The 18,686-nt window shown below is 47.6% G+C and overlaps 1 protein-coding gene across 2 annotated transcripts; it reads left to right on the top strand.

The window, feature by feature from the left end:
- The first annotated feature begins 1,691 nt into the window (after positions 1 to 1,691).
- Elp6 (elongator acetyltransferase complex subunit 6) lies at positions 1,692 to 17,899 on the top strand. Of its 2 annotated transcripts, XM_041677228.1 has the most exons (7): positions 1,692 to 1,849; positions 4,092 to 4,170; positions 7,230 to 7,300; positions 8,531 to 8,649; positions 10,552 to 10,753; positions 14,175 to 14,321; positions 17,409 to 17,899. In XM_041677228.1, exons 1-7 carry the CDS (start codon positions 1,796 to 1,798, stop codon positions 17,535 to 17,537), a joined length of 801 nt encoding a protein of 266 aa, XP_041533162.1. In that variant the 5' UTR covers positions 1,692 to 1,795; the 3' UTR covers positions 17,538 to 17,899. The 2 variants fall into 2 exon arrangements, with proteins under 2 accessions (XP_041533162.1, XP_041533163.1); XM_041677229.1 differs by lacking the exon at positions 7,230 to 7,300 and having other exon boundaries at positions 1,712 to 1,849.
- Positions 17,900 to 18,686: the final 787 nt, after the last annotated feature.

The raw sequence follows: 18,686 nt of genomic DNA, 5'->3' as shown, positions 1-18,686 counted from the left end.
GGACAGGCTCCAAAACCACAGAGAAACCCTGTCTCGAAAAACTTAAAAAAGAAAAAAAAAAAAAGAGACAGAGCAGACCATTACAGTGTCTCCCTGTAACCGCTCTGGCTGTTCTGGTACCTGATTTGAGGACCAGGCTGGTCTCGAACTCAGAGATCTGCCTGCTTCTGCCTCTCGATTGCTGGGATCAAAGGCGTGCACCACCACCACCTAGTGAGAAAGGACGTTTTTATATTTATTTTTTATTCCTAATTATTTCTTTTGAGATTGTAATATAATTACATCATCTTCCCTTTCCTCTCTTCAAACCTTCCATATATCTCCCCTTGCTCTTTCACACTGACGACCTCTTTTCTCCATGTTGTTACATGCATATATGTTTATGTATATATTTCATTACTTTTATTCTTTTTGGTTGGTTGGTTGGGTTTTGGGTTTTTTTGATACAGCATTTCACTGTGTAGCCCTGGTTGTCCTGGAACTTGCTTTGTAGACCAGGCTGGAACCCAGAGATCCAGCCTCTGCCTCAAGAGTGCTAGTCACAGGTGTCGGCAAGTTATTTATGTTGTTTTTGCTGTAATGGGGCTGAAACGCAGGGTTTCCCACATATTAGGCAGGTGCATGTCCTCTGATTTATAATCTCTTATTCCCTAGCTTTTTTTTTTTTTTTAAAGAGAGGGCCTCACATTTAAAAAAACAAAAGAAAACAAAATCAGAAACAAAACTATGCATAGGAATGTTTTGACTGAACGCACCATTTTTATGTTTGATGCCCTGGGAGGCCAGAAGAGGTATCCGATTCCCTGGAACTGGAGTTACAGAAGTTATGTGGCCAGCGGGAATCAAATCAGGGTTCTCTTAAATCTGTGGAGTCCTCTTAACATTTTTGCATGTTGTGTGTGTGGGGGTGGGGGTGTGCCGCAGAGGCCAGAAAATGGCATCGGATCCCCTGGAGTGGGAGTTAAAGGCTGAGTAATCCAATATGGGTGCTGAGAACCAAAGTCTGGCCCTCCGGAAGAGCAACAAGCCATCTCTTTTTTTTTTTTTTTTTTTTTTTTTTTTTCCACGTGGTAGGTACACTTTTTAATGGGAAGGGAAAACACACTAGGAAAAGTGAATACAAGCCATCTCTTTAACCCATCGTCTTTTGCTTTTTTTGTTTTGTTTTGTTTTTCGAGACAGGGTTTCTCTGTGGTTTTGGAGCCTGTCCTGGAACTAGCTCTTGTAGACCAGGTTGGTCTCGAACTCACAGAGATCCGCCTGCCTCTGCCTCCCAAGTGCTGGGATTAAAAGCGTGCGCCACCACCGCCCGGCCGTCTTTTGCTTTTATATAGAGAACTTTCAGGATATAGTTTTGTGCTAGTAAGTTTTGATATCCCGCTTTCTGTGAAGATCATGCCAGCATCTTCCCTATATGGATCTAGCCCAAGCTTGTGTGCAACACACGAGGAAACCATGTGGAGAGACCGAGACCCGGAGCTGCAGGGAAGCCTGCTCAAAGAAAGGAGGAAGCTCGCCCTCTTCCGCTAAGACGTAGGGGGAGAAGGCCACTACCGAAGCCACAGCATAGGCCATTGCTAGACTAGGGATTGCTCTACGGCTCGGCATCACCGGGACACGTGATCACGCGCTTGCGCAGCAGCAGCAGCAGCAGCATCGCAAGTTCAAACGTGATTGGCTGATGCGGGATCACGCGTGCGCACTTTCTCACGCGCGAGCAAGGCCTCGGCGGGTGTTGTTCTTCGGTCTTCATGCTCTCTCTCTGTAGAGCCCTAATTCCTCACCCCAGTTCACAATGTTCCCGGAACTCAATAACCTTCTCAGCACCACCCCAGACAAGACTGAGCAGGTAAGATGTCGGGCGGCCCAGAAAGGGGCGTGTCCCGGGAGCGTGCGGGAAGATTGCATCCGGAAAGCCGCGCCGTGGGGCTGGCGCGGCTGCCGTAAACCCAGGGCATCTGGGAGTTGTAGTCTGGAGAGGGCTCGCCAGGACCGAGGTTGACTGCTTGGGCCTCCGTAAGATTGGCGACTGAGTCATCTTGCGTGTGCTTAGCGTCCTTGTACGCCGTTTCCAGCCCCTGGGACCGTGTCCTCCGTGCCACTCTGGCGCCCAGAGGTGGTTGCAGTGCGGGTTCGAGAGAAGCCTCTTACCTGAGTCTCCCTCCTCCGTGGAACATTCAAGTTGCTGATGGTGTCCTTTTTTTTAAAAAAAAAATTTATTTATTATGTATACAATATTCTACATTGTATGCCTGAAGGCCAGAAGAAGGCACCAGATCTCATTTTGGAATGGTTGCGAGCCACCATGTGGTGGCTGGGAATTTAACTCAGGACCTCTGGAAGAGCAGTGCTCTTAACTGCTGAGCCATCTCTCCAGCCCCCCTGATGCTGTCTAAGAACTGTCAACAACAGTTCAACATCTGTTTGCACAAAGCATTCAGCAAAGGCCTTCCACTCTATTTTCCTCAGGCTGCGCACTCTCCATGGAACCTCAGTATCTTTCACATTTTCACGTAGAGGTTACCTCTGCCAGGATTATATGTGTCTTATTCTATAATTGGCAGTGAACATATCACGTGTGGAAAGTCCTTAAAAGATCCTTGTCGACTTTATTTGCCCAACAGTTCTTGTCTGTCCAAGCCTCCAGTTAGCTCTGGCTACTTTGTGAATTGCTAGGGCATTTCCCAGGTCCACAGTGACAACAGGAAATGGGTGGGTCAGGTACTTAAGGCCCGGAAGTATGATTTGGCATTTTGTATGTGTGTGGGGGGGCAACTAAACCTAGAGACATTAGACACGCTTGCCTAAAGTTGACACAGCATTGAGGTGATGTGTGACAGACACCCTTTGATCCTGCTGTTGCTACTCACACAAGTAGAAAAGGCTCCAGCGGGTAGCTACACACTGCTGGGACTTTTTTTTTTTGCTTGTTTTTGTTTTTTGTTTTTTTGAGACTGGGTTTCTCTGTGTAGCCTTGAATGTCCAAACCAGGCTAGCCTTGAACTCAGAGATCCTCCAGCCTCTTGCTTTTTTTTTTTTTTTGGTTTTTCTAGACAGGGTTTCGCTGTGGCTTTGGAGCCTGTCCTGGAACTAGCTCTGCAGACCAGGCTGGTCTCGAACTCACAGAGATCCGCCTGCCTCTGCCTCCCAAGTGCTGGGATTAAAGGCGTGCGCCACCATCGCCCAGCTAATAATTGATTTTTTTGAGATCTTATGTTTATTTTTTTTTAAGATTTATTTATTTATTATGTATATAACATTCCTTCCATGCATGCTCGCATGCCAGAAGAGGGCACCAGATCTCATTATAGATGGTTGTGAGCCACCATGTGGTTGCTGGGAATTTTACTCAGGACCTTTGGAAGAGCAGTCAGTGCTCTTAACCTCTGAGCCATCTCTCCAGCCCCTTATGTTTATTATTTTTAACTATGTATATTCGCACATATCTGTGGATGAGTGCGGTCTGTAGAAACTAGAAGATTGTTAGACCCTCCTGGAGCTGGAGTTACAGGCAGTTGTGAGTTGCCTGATGCTGGTACGAGGAACCAAACCTGGTCCCTGCAGAGCAGTGTATTCCCTTGTAAGTCATCTCTCCAGCCCTGATTTTTTCTTTTCAGTTTTTGATCTTTGCGTGCATATGTGTTCCCACTTTTGTGTATGTGGATAAGGTTGCACACACACATGCCCTAGTGTGGGCGTGGTGGTCAGTCCTCTTACTTTGTTTTGAGATGGTTGTTCACTGCATACATTAGCTGGACCAAGAGCTTCTAGAGGTTTTCTGTCTTTGCCTTCTGTCTCTCTGTCGAAGCACTGAGCTTACAGATGCTCACTCCTGGTAGTGACTTTTACTCAAGTTCTGAGGATTTGAACTGAGGTCCTCATTATCACACAGTGAATGATTTACCCACTGAGCCATCTCCTCGACTCTGACGTTTATTTATTTTTGGGTTAATTGAGTATATATATATATATATATATATATATATATAGCATTAGCACTAACAAGTAGAAATGTCCATAATTGTCTTGATTTTCTGCGGGGACGAACCCCTTCACAGTGGGTCTGATTTACGTACGTTCTTAACTTTCAGGGGAAACTGACTCTGCTCTGTGATGCCAAGACCGACGGCAGCTTCCTTGTGCATCATTTCCTTTCCTTCTACCTCAAAGGTAGGCAGCTCCCTGATACTATAGAAAAGGAAACTCAGGTCTGCAGAGATGGCTTGGAGGTTAAGATCACTGGCTACTCTCTCAGAGGACCCAGGTTTGATTCCTAGCACCCAATAATGGGCTCATAACTAATCTGTGACTTCAAATAAAACAAAAATTAGTAATTGTTTAGCTGGACATGGTGGCACATGCTTTTAGAACTAGTTCTTGGGAGGCAGGACAGCCAGGGCCGTGTAGAGAAATTCGTCCCAAATAAGCAAACAAACAAACACAAGAAAAGGAAACCCAGGAGCTAGAGAGATGGCTCAGAGGTTACGAGCACTGGCTGCTCTTCCAGAGGTCCTGAGTTCAATTCCCAGCTACCACATGGTAACTCATAACTATCTATAGTGAGATCTGGTGCCCTCTTCTGTTATGGAGCCTGTCCTGGAACTCACTCTTGTAGACCAGGCTGGCCTTGAACTCACAGAGATCCACCTTCCTCTGCCTCCTAAGTGTTGGGATTAAAGGCCTGTGCCACCCCCCCCCTCCCCGGCCTTGTGGAGGTATTATTGTGAATCTTAGTCTCCTGTAGCCCAGGCTAGGCTTTGACTTGCTATATAGCAGAGGTTGACCCGGAATTTCAGGTCCTCCTTTCTCCACCTTGAAAGTCCTAGAATTACAGATGTGTCCCCCATGCCTGGTTTTATTCAGTGCTGGGCGTCCAGCTGACCGCTTCGTGGATGCTAGGTACGCGCGTTGTCAGCTTAGCTACGTCCCCAGCACAACACCCGTTCACTGTTGGCTGCTCCCTGAGGATGCACTTGCCGGCCATGATATGGGGTAGACCTGTAGTATGCCTTGCTGTATTCATTTACAGCTTTGAAGTAATTTTGTTTTTCATATGATGTGATTTTTCTATTCTATATCATAGAAAAACAAAATAGTTTATGGATAAATTATTAGAATGAATACGGCTCAGTTAAGTAGCTGGAGTTTCTTAGAGTTTAATACCTTGTCATATGACACTGTTTATCCATTGTATTCCTGTATACACAACAAAATTGGAGAAGAGACACAATTTACAAGAGAATAAAGTTAAGTACCTAGGCGCTATGGAAATAGTACATTTGGTAAAATGCCTGCCACCCAAGCGTGAGGACCTGAGTCCCATTCTCCAGAACTTCCATCAAAGCTGTGTGTGGTGCAGATCTGTAAGCATAGCACTGGGGGTGGGGGTGGGGGGACAGGAGAGGAGTGGGGCAGATCCTGGAAGCTCAGTAACCGTCCAGCCTAGCCAGTCAGTGAGCTCCAGATCCAGTGAGAGACCCTGTCTCCAAAAATGAGATGGGAACAGCTGAGCAGGCCACCTGATGCTGATCTTTGGCCTCCACACATGCACATACACACACGTGCTTCAGAACCAGGGCGATAACTCAGTTAGTAAAAAGCATGGCCTGATGACCTCCTGAGCTCAATCCCTAGGGCCCACGTGGTGGGAGGGAAGAATAATTCCCACACGCTCTCTTCTGTCTTCTGTATCCACCCTGGGACATGTATACAGCCCACAGATAGATAGATAAGTAAATAACCAAGCAAAGTATGGAGATGTAATTTAGCAGTAGTACTGGGCTTAATCCCCAGTACTAGAAAACAAAAGGAATAAAGTACATTTTGACTTGGTAAGATGGTTCCGCAAGTAAAAGTAAACTTGTTCCACAAGTTCGCACCCTGGCTTCAATGTTTGGACCCGTGTGAAGGTTTGGAAGGAGAGAACGAACTCCTCAAAGCTGTTCTCTGACTTCTATGCTTATACACATCATGCAGACATACAACAGGAATTTTTTATGCAGCTTAGGGACTTGGGGTTGTAGCTCAGTTTATAGACAGTTTGCTTAATATATGTGAAGCCTGGAGTTGAATTCCCAGCACCATATAAACCAAGTGTGGTAGCTCAAGCTACTAATCCAAGCATTCAGGAGTTAGAGTCCAGAGAATTAAGAGTTCAAGGTTGACCTGGGGAAATGGCTTAGTGTTAAAAGTACGGGCTGGTTTTCCAGGGAATCCAGGTTTTACTTCCAGCGCCCACATAATCACTCACAAGTGTGTAACTTCAGTTCTAGGGCATCTGTTGCCCTCTTCTAGTCAATAAGGACACCAGACATACTTAGTGCATACAAGCATGCATTCAGGTCAAACATCCTATACATAATATTAAAACATAAATAGAACTGAGTGGTAGTGGCGCATGCCTTTCCCAGCGCTTGGGGAGGCAGAGGCCGGTGAATCTCTGTGAGTTTGGGGCCAGCCTGGTCTATGTAGATAGTTCCAGGACAACTATAGCTACATAGTGAGACCCTGTCTTTAAAAACCAAAAGAAAGCAAAAATAGAGTTCAAGGTCATCCTGGGTTATATAGGGAGTTGAAGACCAGCATTTGTTACAGAAGACTCTAGCTCAAAATAAAGAGGAGTGTGGTGGTTTGAATAGGTGTGACCCTGTTTGAAAGCTTGATCTGTAGGGAGTGGCGCTGTTAGGAGGTGTGGCCTTGTTGAAGGGAGTGTGTCACCTCCTGAGGGGGCAGGCTTTGAGGTCTCATATATGCCCAAGCCATACAGTGTGGGACACAGTTTACTCTTGGTTGCTTGTGAATCAAGAGTCACAAGAATTCTCAGCACCATGTCTGCTTACATGCTGCCTTGCTTCCCGCCACAATAGTGGGCTAAACTTCTGAAACTGCTAGCCAGCCGCAATGAGTTTTCTTTATAAGAATGCCGTGGTGAGTTCGGGGCCAACCTGGTCTACAGAGCTAGTTCCGGGACAGGCTCTAAAGCTACAGAGAAACCCTGTCTTGGGGGAAGAAAAGTGCCATGGTCATGATGTCTCTTCACAGCAGTGGAAACCCTAACTGAGACAAGTGGGGAGGTGCAGACTGAAATCAGGCACCATCATCTCAGGGCACAAGGTCTCTGGGTGCTGCCCAGACCTCCCTCACTGCTTCCATCTCCAGAAGAATGAATTATTCCTGTCTGGTCGTAAGCAGAGGATTTGTTTAAGAAGTCAATGTATTTTGTTTTCTAGCCAATTGTAAAGTATGCTTTGTGGCACTCGTCCAGTCCTTCAGCCACTATAATATTGTGGGGCAGAAGCTGGTAAGTATTGCAGCCCTCTCTGTTGACATCCCTGTGTAAGAGCATGTGCTACACACAGGCTAAGGCTGGGCTTTTCACTTTCTCTAGTGGAGAACCTAGAAGGAAATCTTGGGACCCTGAACCCCTTATCTAAAGGATTAAAGCAAAATCTGGGCATGCTTTGTAGGAAACATATAGAATCAGACCTAGTGTTTGTAGATGATAGTCAATCAAACCCTTCATTGGTTGTGGCCAGTTAAGGTTTTCTTGCCTAGCTGAATGTGGTAGCCTATGATTCTAATCCCAGCACTTGAGAGTCAGAGGCAGAAGGAGCTCTGTAAATTCAAGCCCAGTCTAGTCTACATAGTGAGTTCCATTCCAGTCAGGACTGCATTGTAAGACCCTGTTTTTAAAAAAAAAAAAAAGCCGGGCAGTGGTAGCGCGTGCCCTTAATCCCCGCCCCTGGGAGGTAGAGGCAGGTGGATCTCTGTGAGTTTGAGGCCAGCCTGACCTACAGAGTGATTTCCAGGACAGTCAGGACTGTCCCCCAGAGAAAACCCTGTTTCGAAAACCAAGGTTGTTTCTCCTAGCATGCACCAAGCCTGAGTTTCAATCCTCAGCACCTTGTAAACTGGTAGCGTATACCTGTTATCCCAGAACTCAGGAAGTAGAGGCAGAGGGATCGAAAGTTCAGGGCTGGGACTGCAGAGATGGAATAGTGGCTAAGAGCACTTAGTGCTGTTGCAGAGGACCTGAGTTCGGCTCCCAGCACCCCTGTCAGGCAGCTCATAATCTCTGAGGCCCTGCACTTGCATGCCAGTCACATACACGCAATTAAAACATGAAAATAAACCTGAAAGGAAAGAGAGAAAGAAAGCCAGACTTGGTGGTGCACGTCTTTAATCCCAGCACTCGGGAGGCAGAGGCAGGTAAATCCCTGTGAGTTTGAGACCATCCAGGTCTACAGAACATGTTCCAGGACAGCCAGGGTTACACAGAGAAACCCTGTCTCAGAAAAAAAACAAAATAAATTAAAAAAAAAATTCAAGGTTATCTTGTTTACAACATTGTAAGTCAGGGTCTGCTTGGGATACACGAATCCTTGTCGTGAGCATCTGAGAGCAGACAGGGACGGCAGGAGCACTTCAGCGGGTTTGGGATGTCTCCTACCCTCTTATTAGCTGGTGTGTAGTTTCTCTTAAAGGTTCCCCGCAGGGCACAGCACTTCACTCCGTTTCTCGTCCCATTTAGGGTGTCAACCTGACAGCGGCACGGGAAAGCGGGCAGCTTGTCTTCCTGGAGGGCCTCAAGTCCACAGTGGACATCTTCTTCCACACTCCGGAGGAGCCTCAACCCCTGCAGTTTCTCAGGTCAGACCGCACAGCTGGTCGGTGGGACCAGATGGGGCAGCTGTGTGTGGGAAGGCAGGAGTGGTCCCCAGAGCTATAGCAAGCGTCATTCACAGTGAGTGTGGCACAGTGAAAGGCTTTGCTGTTTCTCTGTGGTGACTCAGGCCCCTAGTGCGACTCTTTTGCTTTTTTGTGCCCTTATGTAGAAACTAAGGGTTATGGGCTAGTGACCAGTATTGATAAATATAATTTTATTGGAACATAGCCATATTTGTTTGTTAGTCTATTGTCCCTGGCTGTTCGGCTTTCTAGCAACAGAGTGGGTAGCTGAGGCAGGAGTGACCTGCAAGTCTAAAGATCTGTGATGTGACTCTAACAACCGAAAGCTGTTGCCTTCTCGTTTGGTTTTCGCCATCACAGGTCTAACTGGCTGTGCGGCGCTTTTCAACCCTTCTCAACATCAGCCCTGATTTGGCTGCTGTTTTTTTTTTTCTTTCACAAAGGAGTCCCCACTGCCCTGCTCTTTCAGATAGACCCTTACGCAGTGGCTAGAATGCTCTGTGTGTGCATGTGTGCGTGCGCGTGAGCACACGCGCATGTGTGACATCTTCCCTTGCACCCTGACCTTGGATTTATCCTCCGGCTGCAGGGGCTTGTTATACCTGATCCCAGTGTGTAGGGAGCTGTTCTCCTTAGGAGTGAGGCTAGCCCAGTGCCAAGGGAGAAGGTGGTCGCCCTGGGCACTATACTCCATTCCTCCTCCCACTGCCCGGAAATGACTGCTTGCAACATCCCTGGTGAAGGTGGAGGTGGGTTGGTCCCTATGTGTCAGAAACACGTATACCAGCAGCCTGTAGACTGCCACTCCTCCCCAAGACACCTGAAATGCTGTGTCACTTCCTCCAGCACCTCAGGGTCTCCTGGGACGCCTCTCCGGCTTGCCCCATCTGACTTACTCTTCTAGGTGCCATAGCTCTGCGGGGGGGGGGGGGGGGGGGGAGGAGGCTGTATGTATGGTTCTCTTTTACTTTACATCCCTCTTATGAAACAGTCCACAGTCTTCCCCAGGCTGGCCTCCAGCTTGCTGTTGTCCTGCTTCTATAGTAGTTGGGGTAGGCATGAATCACCATGCCAGGTTTCTGTGATATCTCTTCAGGGCCCCAATTTTTGTTCATTTTTTGTAGCTCCTAAATTTTACCTTTGTACCCCGTAGGCCTCAGAAAATACTTGAACTGGAGTAAAGTAAAACTTGCTCGTGTCTCTGTGTGTGTGTGTGTCTCTGTGTGTGTGTGTCTCTGTGTGTGTGTGTGTCTCTGTGTGTGTGTGTGTCTCTGTGTGTGTGTGTGTGTCTCTGTGTGTGTGTGTGTGTGTCTCTGTGTGTGTGTGTGTCTCTGTGTGTGTGTGTCTCTGTGTGTGTGTGTGTCTCTGTGTGTGTGTGTGTCTCTGTGTCTGTGTGTGTGTGTGTGTGTGTCTCTGTGTGTGTGTGTGTGTGTGTGTGTGTTCTTTTCCAGTTCCTTACCTCCTCCAGCCTTCCTTGGTGCTACTTTGTCCCAGATAAACATCTGTAGAGCCAGGCATGGTGGCACATGTCCATAATCCTAGCACTTGGGAGGTAGACAATAGGATAGTGAACTCCAGGTCAGTTCTACAGTGACACTCTATGAGAAGAAGAGAAGGACTGGGGCTGTGGTTAGGTTGACAGTGTTTCCTTAGTGCACGGAGAGCCCTGTGTGTGACCCAGCTCTGTGCAAAGCCAGGGGTCCTGTATGTGAGGAAGCACTCAGGAGTGGAAAGAGGAAGATGAGAAAATCAAGGTCACTACATAGTGAGTTCCAGGCCAGCCTGGGGTTCATGAGACAGTCTCAAAATAAAATAAAGCATCCGTTGAGTGAGCTCTGGTGACTTTTTCCCCTGTGTCTCTAGAGAGGCCAGCGCAGGAAACCTCCAGACACTGTATGAGTTTGTACAGGACACCCTGAAGCCCGTGGACAGTGGGGAGACTCCGTGGAAGTACCCAGTGCTGTTGGTGGACAACCTCAGTGTGCTGCTGAGCCTGGGCCTGGGGGCGGTCGCTGTGCTGGACTTCATGCAGTACTGCAGGGCCACGGTTTGCTGCAAATGGAAGGTACCAAGGGGCTGCCGTTGCTGTTCTGCTTGCCTCTGAGAACCCAGACTTGTGTGCTGTGCTTTCTCTGTCTGTTTGCTTCAAGATTAGCTTTCCTTTGGCAGACCCAGAAATTCTTTGTTTCACCCATCCTGCATTGCTAAATAATAAATTCCTCAAAATTAAAGGTTGACCCAGCACTGTAGGGCAGTGCTTAGTCCTTGCCTGAGTGCCCTGTGGGTCCTTCCTTAGTAGAGAGTTTTGAAGATCAGTTAAAGTAATGACTGCAAACTCCATTATGTTTGCTTTCCTCCTGGGTTCTGGGATCTAGAACCTTTCGCTGAATCCCTTTAACAGTGGTGAAGTGGGCTGGGGCTATAGCTCAGTTGGTAGTGTGCTTGCGTAGCAGGAAGCCCTGGGTTTGATCAATAGCACTGTATAAACTAGGCATGGTGGTTTCTGACTGTACCTCAGCACTTGGGAGGCAGAGGCAGGAGGATCACTAGTTCAAACTCCCCTTCAGCTACATAGTAAGTTCCAGCTAACCTGTGGTACATGAAGTTTGAAAAGGTAAAATGCAGCTTTTTGTAAACATGGTGTCACAGATCTGTAATCCCAGCACTTGGGAGGTTGTGGGAGAAGGATTGTGAGTTTGAGGCCAGGCAGAAGCCTAGTGACCTAAATTTGAACCCCAGAACCCCCATAAAGGTGGAAGGAGAGAGCACACTTCACAAAACTGCGTGCACAGTGTATGTGCCGTACTCTCTCACACAACCCCCACAGGCTAATAAAAAAACTGTAAGAAGAAAAGGAGGCAGTTGAGTGAGATGCCAAACATGGCCTATGTCTATAATCCTCAGTCTTGAAGCTCCAGGCCAGCCAGGACGTGGAGCAAGACCACGTCTCAGGAGCAAACGAAAACCAGACGTTCAATGGAGTGAAGCTTGGTGTCTACTGCGGTGCCGGGCCCACAACAGCCACTGTTCAGTGAGCGATGACTGGGCCTATAGGAATGTGTGGACATTGTGTGGAAAGGCCAGACTCAGAGTGTAGAACAGTGACAGGGGGAAGTTAAGTGAACTAGCAGGGGTATGGCCAGTCATGTGACTGCGTGCACAGTCCTGCCTGGAAGCTGTGTTCTAGGAACTGCTGAGACTATCTTGGCTACAGGTTAATGCAAAGAGGGGGTGGGGTGTAGAGCGTCATCATAGAAGGACGGAAGGGCAAGGGACTTGGAGATCATCTATTTGGCCAGACAGGGATTCCCATTTCCACATTCCTCATACTCTGTAGAGCCATGGTTATATGTGCGCTGCCATGCCTGGCTTTTTTTGAGGCAGGATCTCATATAGTCCAGACAGGCTGACTGAACTTGGACTTCTGATATTCTTCCTGCCACCTCTCAAGTTCTGGAAACACATGTGCACATCACACTGACCTCACACCTGCATCTTTAAAAGGTTCTTTTATTTTTTATTTGTGTGTGTGCATATGTGAGTATAGATGACCTCAAAGGCCAGAGGAGGGCACAGGATCCCCTGGAGCTTGAGTTACAAGCAGTTGTGAGCTGCCTGACGTGGGTGCTGGGAACCGAACTGGGGTCTTCTGCAAAAGTAGTTACACACTTTTTGTTGTTGTTGTTGTTGTTTGTTTCTTTATGTGGCATTGGTTGTCCTGGAACTGGCTCTGTAGACCAGGCTAACACCACCACCACCCAGCCAGTTATATACTGCTGAGCTATCCCTTGCCCTCATACCTTAACTTTCTAAAATTCTTTTTGTATACGAATAGCCTGGTGTCCATGGAGGCTGGAAGAGAGCACTGGATCCCTTGGGACCTGAGCCACAGACAGCTATGGGCCACCATGTGGATCCTCAGGAAGAGCAATTAGTGCTCTTAACCTACTAAATCATCCCTCTATCCCACCCTACCCTACCCTACCTCACCCCACTTCATTCCATTCCCTTTAAAGATAAGGTCTTACTATTTAGCCCTGGCTGTCTTGGGAACTCACTGTGTAGACCAGGCTGCCTCTGCGTTTTGGGTGCTAGAATAACAGGTGTGGGCCTCCGCACCTAGCTCACACTTGATCCTGTGTGTTTGCTGGGGTCCATCTCAGGTCCTCATTCTTTCACAACGAGCACTTTACCTTTGTCCAGCCCCTGTGGTTTAGTTTTTAGTAGTCCCTGGGAATTGAACTCAGGACCTTGCACTTGCTGAACATGTGCTAAATTAAGCTGCACCCACAATTCCACCCTGTTGTTTTCTCCTGTTTGGTGTCAAGGTCAAATCTAGGGCCTCAAGCATGCTAGGCAAGCACTCTACCACTGAACTGTATACTCAAAACTCTCCTTTTGTCAGGGTAGACCCCTCATTCTGTTTGGCTAATTTTGCTTAGTCATCAGGAGTCAGGTCCCATGTGTCCTCCCTGTCTGCCCATTGAGATCTCTGCCCAATGCCTATTTCTTGTGGTCTTGTCACCCTAGCTTATCAGCATCTTCCTAGCTCTAGGGCCCAGATCTCTTTTTGGTCCTGTATTATCTGGTATATGGTGAGTTCTTGGGAGCTGTGGATTGGCTGAATAGTGCATGGCAGAATGGTGGCAATCAAATACAATTTTTTAAACTACTTAATTTTTAATTTAAAAATACTTAAGTGGTGGCTCACGCCTTTAATCCCAGCACTCGGAGGCAGCAACAAGCAGATCTCTGAGTTTGAGACCAGCATGGTCTACAGAGCTAGTTCTAAGACAGCTAGAGCTATTATACAGAGAAACCCTGTTTCGAAAAACAAAACAAAACTTAATTTGGCTTGGTGGTGGTAGTGCATGCCTTTCTCCCAGTTCTTGAGAGGCAGAGGCAGGTGGGTCCCTGAGTTCAAGGCCAGCCTATATAAAGCTATATAGAGCTATATAGAACTATACAGCCTGTATAGAACTCTATAGAGCGAGTTCCAGGACAACAGAAAAACACTGTATAAACCCCTTCTTTCCCACCTGAAAAAAAATTCCAAAATAAAAAACAAAACCAACTTATTTTGTTAGTGGGGACATGAACATGCCACAGACAACTTTCCACCATTTGAGGTCTGGGATTGAACTCAGATCATCAGGATTAATGGTCAGTGCTGAGCCATCTTACTAGTCCCTGGTGGCATGATACTCAGGAAGAGACTGAGCTCCTAGGATGAGCTTGCTTTCAGATGAATTGAGTTGGAAGTGTAGGTTGGCCTTGCTGATGAAAGTGTGCAGTAGATGATTGGAACTAGGGTCCTGGAGCCATTCAGGGGCTTTCTTGTGAAGAAGCTGTTGTAGTGGGAGGAGTGGGCAAGGGCTCAAGGCTGTGTGTGTGTGATCTGAGAGGATATTCAGAGACTAGGGGTAGATACACTGAATACCTGGTACCCTGATAAGAAACAGATTTCCATCTTGTGTCTGATGCAGGGGAATGTGGTCGCCCTTGTACACGATGACAAAGATGCTGAGGATGAGGAGAACGACGTCCTGCTGAATGGTCTTAGTCATCAAAGCCACCTGATCCTGCGGGCTGAGGGCCTGGCCACTGGGTTCTGTAAGGATGTGCATGGACAGGTACACAGGCTGAGCCTTGGGCTGCCGTGGGTAGGAGGGAAACCTTGGAAGTCCGGAGTTTCCTGAATGCCAGTCAGTGCCCTGCACCGGGTGATATAGAGACTCCTGGAGCAAGAAACACTTTTCCTGGCGGTCTCATTTGCGGCCAAAGCAGTGTTCTAAAAAGGAAACAGTTATTAGGGACTTCAGCTGCACTATCAAATAATAGCAGGATTCCGCTGCCATACTGTAGCAGGATTCGCATTTTCTGCTCAACACAGCTCCTTTAAAAATAGAGACACGGGGCGGGGGGGGGGGGAGGGTGGCTGGAGAGATGGCTCAGTGGTTAAAAGCCTTACCTGCTCTTCCAAAGGTTCCGAGTTCAATTCCCAGCAACCACATGTTGGCTCACAACCATCTGTAATGAGGTCTGGTGCCCTCTTCTGGCCTGCAGACATATACACAACAGAATATTGTATACATAATAAATAAATTTAAAAAAAAAATAGAGACACGAGGGCTGGCAAGATGGCAGAGCAGGTAAAGGTGCTTGCTGCCGAGCCTGACATCCTGGGTGGGATTTGGGAATCCACACAGTGAAGGGAGACACACACACCACAAATAAATAAGTATAAAACTTTAGATTGGGCTTGAGAAATACTCAGAACTTAAGATCCAAGAGCAGTTTCTTTCTTTTTTTTTTTAATATTTATTTATTTATTTATTATGTATACTACACTCCGTCTGCATGCCTGAAGGCCAGAAGAGGGCGCCAGACCTCCCCACAGATGGTTGTGAGCCACCATGTGGCCGCCGGGAATTGAACTCAGGACCCTTGGAAGAGCAGGCAATGCTCCCAACTACTGAGCCATCTCTCCAGTCCCCCAAGAGCAGTTTCTGCACTGACTGGAGTTCAGTTCCTAGCATGCACAGCTGGCAGTCACAGCCGCCTATAACTCCAGCTCCAGACAACCTGACACCTTTTTCTGGCCTGTGCAGCTATCTGCACTCTCATGCACATTCCCACATGAGGACACACACACACATATACATAATCAAAAGTAAATTTATGGTGGCACACACCTGAGGCTGAGGCAGGTGGATGTCTATGAGTTCAAGGCCAGTTTGGTCTATATAGTGTGACCCAGACCAGCCAGAACAACATTAAAACAAAAAACAAAAATCCTTTCTCAAAAAACAAAACAATAACAACAAAAACAAAAGTAAAAAATAAATTCAGCACTTGGGAGGCAGAAGCAGGCAGATCTCTGTGAGCTTGAGGCCACCCTTTTCTACATATTGAGCTCTGGGTTAGCCAGAGTTACATGGTAAGTCTGTCTTTAAAAACAATTTTAAACAGCAACAACAACAGAATCTTAAAGTGGCCATACTTGTGGGCCAGACATCTCTTGCCCCCGTAGTTGTCACCACTAGAATGTTTGGTGGGAAGCTGGTTTCTGCCCCTCTCGTGGTATTCCTTTTTTTTTTTTTTTTCAAGACAGAGTTTCTCTGTGTGACAGTCCTAACTGTCCTGGAACTCAGGCTTGTAGATCAGGCTGGCCTTGAACTCACAGAGATCCACCTGCCTCTGCCTCTGCCTCTTGAGTGCTGGGATTAAAGACGTGCGCCACCACCGCCCGGCTTCTCACGGGGCTCTTGGAAGCTGTGCCTTTACACTTCGTTGTCAGGATGATTCCTGGGGCTTCCTCCTCAGCTTCCAGTTTATTTCACACTGACCACTCTTCACTCGGGTGCAGGGGAGGCATTGTTGAGAATCTCGGCAAGTCTGGCAGGTTGAGCCCAGGCATGCTATGTTGGAGCACTTGTGGTGCAGCTTGGGCAAAGGGTAGCTGACTGGGCAGCTGCGGTCTCTCTCAGCCTTCCCCAAGCGTTTCAGTCAGCTGGAGCATCAACTGTAAGTGTCTTTCCTGAGGCTTGTAGAATGTCCAGATTCTAATGTGCTGATTTCCCAAGTCAGTCCAGCTGACAAGCACAAAGCCATGCCTAGAACAAAGACCAAGGGACTGGAGAGATGGCTCAGCAGTTATGAGTACTCGCTGCTCTTCCAGGAGACCCAGGTTTAGTTCCCAACACTACCTAGTGGCTTCCAACCATCTGTAACTCCAGTTCCAGGGGATCTAATACCCCACCTCTGGCCTCCATGGGCACCGACACTCACCTAGTACACATGCAGCTAAACACACGCTTATACACATAAAATAAAAGTAACAATTTTTTTAAAAAAATTAAAGAGTGGTTAGTGATGTACGTATAGCTTAGTGTTAGAGCACTTGACTAGCATGTATAGGGCCCCAAGTTCAAACTCTAGCACTAAAAAATAAAATAAGCCAGGCAGTGGTGGCACACACCTTTAATTCCAGCACTCGGGAAGCAGAGGCAGGTTCTCTGTGAGTTAGAAACCAGCCTGGTCTTCAAGAGTGAGTTCCAGGACAGTTAGGGCTGTTACACTGAGAAACCTTGTCTTGAAAAACCAAAATAAATAAAATAAAAAAGGAAGGAGGAAGGGGTATGGCGACACATGCCAGCACTCTGGAAGCAGAAGCAGTAAGCTCCCCATGAATTTGTGGCCAGCCTGGTCTACATAGCGTAGTTGTCTCAAAATTACTACAGAGCTGGGTGGTGGTGGCGCACGCCTTTAAACCCAGCACTTGGGAGACAGAGGGAGGATGAACTCTAAGAGTTCAAGACCAGCCTGGTCTACAGTGTGAGTTCCAGGATAGCAGGGCTATGTAGAGAAATCCGGTCTGGGGGGCAGGACTGAACGAGGACAGTAGAAGGGAGGACAGAGGAGGGGAGGGGAAAACTCACAGAAGGGAAATACACAAACTACTGCTCTTCTTTGGAGGACTTTTTCATCCTTTACTTCTCTGTGAGAAGCAAACACAGCTGCTGTAATGGAGAGGCGACCTTGATTTTTCTGTTGGCTGGTAGTGTTTATTGTAAATGTTGGTCCTATTACCATATGACATATTTGCCTGAGCTATTATAGCAACCTCAATGGGAGGTTACCAGGAGGCCCAGTGGGATTCCTGGTGGAGCGGGTCCTTGGCTGCTGCCCACCTTTCTTCATTCTTCTCCTCTCCACAGCTGAGGATCCTCTGGAGGAGGCCGGCACAGCCCACAACCCAGCGGGATCGAAGCCTCACTTACCAATACAAGATACAGGATAAAAATGTGTCCTTTTTTGCCAGGGGAATGTCTCCTGCTATTCTGTGACCTGGTTGGGGACAACTAAGTGACTTTGGATGGTTTTGATGTGGAAGACAAAGCAGCTGGGCAGGAATGGGCATCGGGCCTTTGACAAGCTCTTCAGGCCGCGCAGCTCCACTGTGGCCCGAGGATTGAATGGTGCTGGGAGGAGTGGGTGCCTTTGTTCCCCAGGACTCTGCTCAGTGAACACAGCCGCTTCTGCTGAGAGAGGCTGCGGGAAACCAGCAGAATGGAACTTCAGCCTCACCTGCCCATTTTTGGTGGCTGTGCCTTTAAGAGCCACTGCAGGTGGAGAGAGCAGTCAGGAAGCTATCCTGAATGGCAGCCATCCAGGCTGAGACTAGAATAAAGATGGTTCCCACACCAGGCTTCCTGGAGTTGTCTCTTTTATGTTTCATTTCCATCTTGCAAAGGAACTTTTCCTTGAAGTCCAGTGAGAAAATGGAGAGGAGATGAGGATATTTGAGGCCTAGAGCAGGCTGTGGATAATTGAGCCGGACTCCAAGGCCATACGTGCTGACTTGTGTTCCTGGAGACCAGGGCAGGTGTAGCCACCCACCAGACAGTTCTTGGAACCAGTGGTGTGTGTGTGTGTGTGTGTTGAGGGACAGTTTGAGACAAGGTCTTTCCATGTAGCTCTGGATATCCTGCAACTCTGGCTGGCCTTGAACACAGGACTGAGAAACCTTGTCTCAAAAAAAAAAAAAACCCTTAAATAAATAAAAATATTTAATTGGGGGCTTGCTTTTAGTTTCAGAGGCTTAGTCCATGATCATCATGCAGGGAGCATGGTGGCAGGCATGGCTCAGGAGAAAAAGGGAGGGGGAGGGAAAGGGAAGGGAGAGAGAGAGAGAGAGAGAGAGAGAAATTGAATTTTTGAAACTTCAGAGCTTACCCCCAGCAAAACCCTTCGTTCAACAAGGCCATAATGCCTAATCCCAAGCCTTTCAAACAGTTCCACTCCGTGGTAACCAAGCATTTGAATGTATGAGCCTAGGGGGGCTGTTCTTATTCAAACCACCGTAGGTGGGGAACACCGGGGATCTGTGTCACCACCAGCAAGATCACCTTAGCTGCTGCCTGCAAAGTGTGCCACCAAAGTTCCTCATCCGGCAAGATCAATAGGTGATGGCATTACCCAACATAGACTCCATT

This window comes from Microtus oregoni, unplaced genomic scaffold, assembly GCF_018167655.1.
Source record: "Microtus oregoni isolate MIOR12 unplaced genomic scaffold, Mior012 000028F_ref0000031, whole genome shotgun sequence".
Taxonomy (NCBI): Eukaryota; Metazoa; Chordata; class Mammalia; order Rodentia; family Cricetidae; genus Microtus; species Microtus oregoni.
This window is presented reverse-complemented; position numbering and strand designations above follow the sequence as displayed.

Bases quoted from the DNA above. Each gene is read 5' to 3' on its own strand.
- Elp6 (XM_041677228.1), top strand. From the start codon at position 1,796: ATGTTCCCGGAACTCAATAACCTTCTCAGCACCACCCCAGACAAGACT. The intron at 8,650-10,551 runs GTCAGACCGCAC...CTGTGTCTCTAG, and splicing joins CAACCCCTGCAGTTTCTCAG to AGAGGCCAGCGCAGGAAACC. The intron at 14,322-17,408 runs GTACACAGGCTG...TCCTCTCCACAG, and splicing joins GTAAGGATGTGCATGGACAG to CTGAGGATCCTCTGGAGGAG.